We start from the raw sequence: 2,663 nt of genomic DNA, 5'->3' as shown, positions 1-2,663 counted from the left end.
AAAACTCCCCATCAATTTGGGTCACGCTTCCTTTCCACCCCAAACAAAGCATCGTGACTTATGCTACTTCATAAATGCTTGACGTGGAAGAACAAAAGTTATATTTTACTCCATCCTCTTAATTTAAATGTCGTCTTACTTTTTTTTTTGATGTGTTCCATAAAAATACTTCTTTTTATATTTAGTAAGTTTTTTAATTTTAATATTCTACATAATAAATTTAAGATCACAAGATTTAAAAATTAGATACAACTTTAATTTAAATCACAAGTCATCTTTTATTTCTTAAAATCTGCGTCTAATTAAACTAAGACAATTAATTGAGACGCAGGAATATAAATTAAAAAAAAATAAGGAGAATGAAAAAATCTATACACCCAAAAAAAGAAAAAGAAAAAAAGGGAATCAGACGGCTCAGATTCCCTTTATATTTCTCCCACCATTCCCATTTTCTTCTTTCATATATCTCTCCACTCCACTCTCCATAACTCACAAGAACAAAAAAGAATCAAAACAAAGGTGTGTTATTATTCTTAATTTTTTTTTTTTTTTGTGTAGATGATGTTAGGGAAAAGAGGACGTCCACCGATGAGGAGAACAACAAGCATGACAGGGATCACCTTTGATTTAGGGACTGCCAGTGAACAAGAACCGCCTGATTATAATCCTAAAGATGATATGGTTGATGACATTAAGGGTGGATATGATTATCATGAACATGAATATGATTCTGTGCCGTTGATGGTGTCACCAAGATACCAAAAGAGAGTTTCAGGTGAAGGTTTTAAAAGAGAGACGAGTAGTTTCTTGAGAAGTTGTGGTCTTTGTAACCGCAGGTTGGGTCCTGGACGAGACATCTACATGTACAGGTATAACTCTTTTTTTAATTTTATTTTACAGGTATAACTCTTTACAAACAAAAATAAGTTTCTTGGTATACTTTTGAGGTTAAAATTTTGGACACTTTTTATTTTCTGTACATGGATTCGGGTTTCAAAAGTTCTAGTATTTGAAACTGAAAATTTATTCTGATTTTACTTTGTTGTCATAGCTTGACTTGACATAAAATTTGATTGATAAAAAAGATGAAAGTTTTTGAAAAATTTTCGTCTTAAATATTTCATAATTTGTGTGATTATAAGCTTTTGAAATGTGTTTTAAATATGTCGTATCATTTGTGTAACTATAAAAAAAAAAAAAAAAAAAAAAAAAAAAAACAGAATGAAATGGATGGAGTGCTATTCTTTTTTGTTCAGTATATCCTTATAATCTGCGAAGTGGAAGAGAGTCCATTTTGTTAATCCTATTTTGAATTAACAATATTACGAAAAAAACGATTAAATTTCTTGCGGAAGGATCTACTGTCGAGAAACCTCTTTTTTTTATCGTCTAGTAATTACTATCTTTTTAGCACTGTATTTTACCCCAAAAAAAAAAAAAAAAAAAAAAACTGAAGAATTTTTTTTTTTTTTTTTTTTTTTTTTGAACATCGAAGAAAATAAATAATTTGCTAAAAGATATGGCTTCAACTTGCATATTGGAGTTGAATTTCAGTGAAATCCTTTCTTGTTTGTTTTTAGTCTTTTCTTCTCCGTATTTTTTTAAGGGAAAGAACGTCGCTAGCCCCATGAAATATACCTCTAAACTGAACAAATCTGAGACCTTCCTCCAAATTGTATGGGAAAGAAGAGAACCAGACTTGCTAAAAGTCAAAATTAATACCAACAGACAAGGTTTTGTCAATAGAATAAAATAGTGTAGCAAAATACCTCGATTAAAGAAGAACTTTAGTTCTTGAAAGACTGGTTACATTATTGGTGTATTACTTTATTGCATTATATGAACTTTAATCAATGATTTCTTTTCCTATATATTAAAAATATTTGTGTCACACTGGACAATTATTGCTATATAAAAATCTCAGCTATAGTAATGGAGTATATGATGTAATTTGTTCATTTATTTTTGTGTATGGGTATGCAGGGGTGAGACAGCATTTTGTAGCATGGAGTGTAGGGAAGAACAAATGAAGGAAGACGAAAGAAAAGATAAGTCCAATATTAAGCCTAATTCAAGAAGTACAGCAAACCATCACTCTGAATTTCCCTCTGCTACTACCTCTGAATCTTCCAGCAATGGCAAAACCGTTGCAGCAGCTTGAAGGAATGAAGAAGAGAAAGAAAAAGCTATGTAAATGAAAGAAAATAGCCATGAAGAGTTAAAATGCATGTACGTATGCACAGGATGTTAAGGTCTATCTATGCTTGTGTAAGGCACAATGATTTGGTTTTAGGGGTTGTGAGTTTTACTTATACATATGTGGCTTCAGTGATTTCCAATGTACATTGGAACTTGGAAGTGGACTAAAAATTCGTAAAGAAAAAAATGGAGCTGAAAATAGTGTGAATTTATAAGTTTTATGCTAAGAAATGTGTTTCCTGGAGGTCTACTTCTACCTATTCTTGCATAGATGGAAGGCCAGGTTATCAATGTGACAACTTAAATAAGTAGCGTTATGTGATAATAATGCTCAATATACCATTCCTTCAAGTTTACAGTTTTTGTGAGATAGATGAATGTTTCGAAATTTGTAGAAACAACTTCAATTGAACAAAGCTAAACTTGACAAAAAGAGAAGACTGAGATATACTGATGTTAGTGAG

At 31.0% G+C, this 2,663-nt stretch overlaps 1 protein-coding gene across 1 annotated transcript; it reads left to right on the top strand.

The window, feature by feature from the left end:
• The first annotated feature begins 448 nt into the window (after nucleotides 1-448).
• Nucleotides 449-2,443, top strand: LOC132059468 (FCS-Like Zinc finger 5-like). The gene is made up of 2 exons (XM_059452089.1): nucleotides 449-869; nucleotides 1,984-2,443. The coding sequence occupies exons 1-2, from the start codon at nucleotides 559-561 to the stop codon at nucleotides 2,159-2,161; spliced, it is 489 nt and encodes a 162-aa protein (XP_059308072.1). The 5' UTR covers nucleotides 449-558; the 3' UTR covers nucleotides 2,162-2,443.
• The last annotated feature ends 220 nt before the right edge of the window (nucleotides 2,444-2,663 follow it).

Source organism: Lycium ferocissimum, chromosome 6 (assembly GCF_029784015.1).
Source record: "Lycium ferocissimum isolate CSIRO_LF1 chromosome 6, AGI_CSIRO_Lferr_CH_V1, whole genome shotgun sequence".
Lineage (NCBI taxonomy): Eukaryota > Viridiplantae > Streptophyta > Magnoliopsida > Solanales > Solanaceae > Lycium > Lycium ferocissimum.
This window is presented reverse-complemented; position numbering and strand designations above follow the sequence as displayed.

Bases quoted from the DNA above. Each gene is read 5' to 3' on its own strand.
- LOC132059468 (XM_059452089.1), top strand. From the start codon at position 559: ATGATGTTAGGGAAAAGAGGACGTCCACCGATGAGGAGAACAACAAGC. The intron at 870-1,983 runs GTATAACTCTTT...ATGGGTATGCAG, and splicing joins CGAGACATCTACATGTACAG to GGGTGAGACAGCATTTTGTA.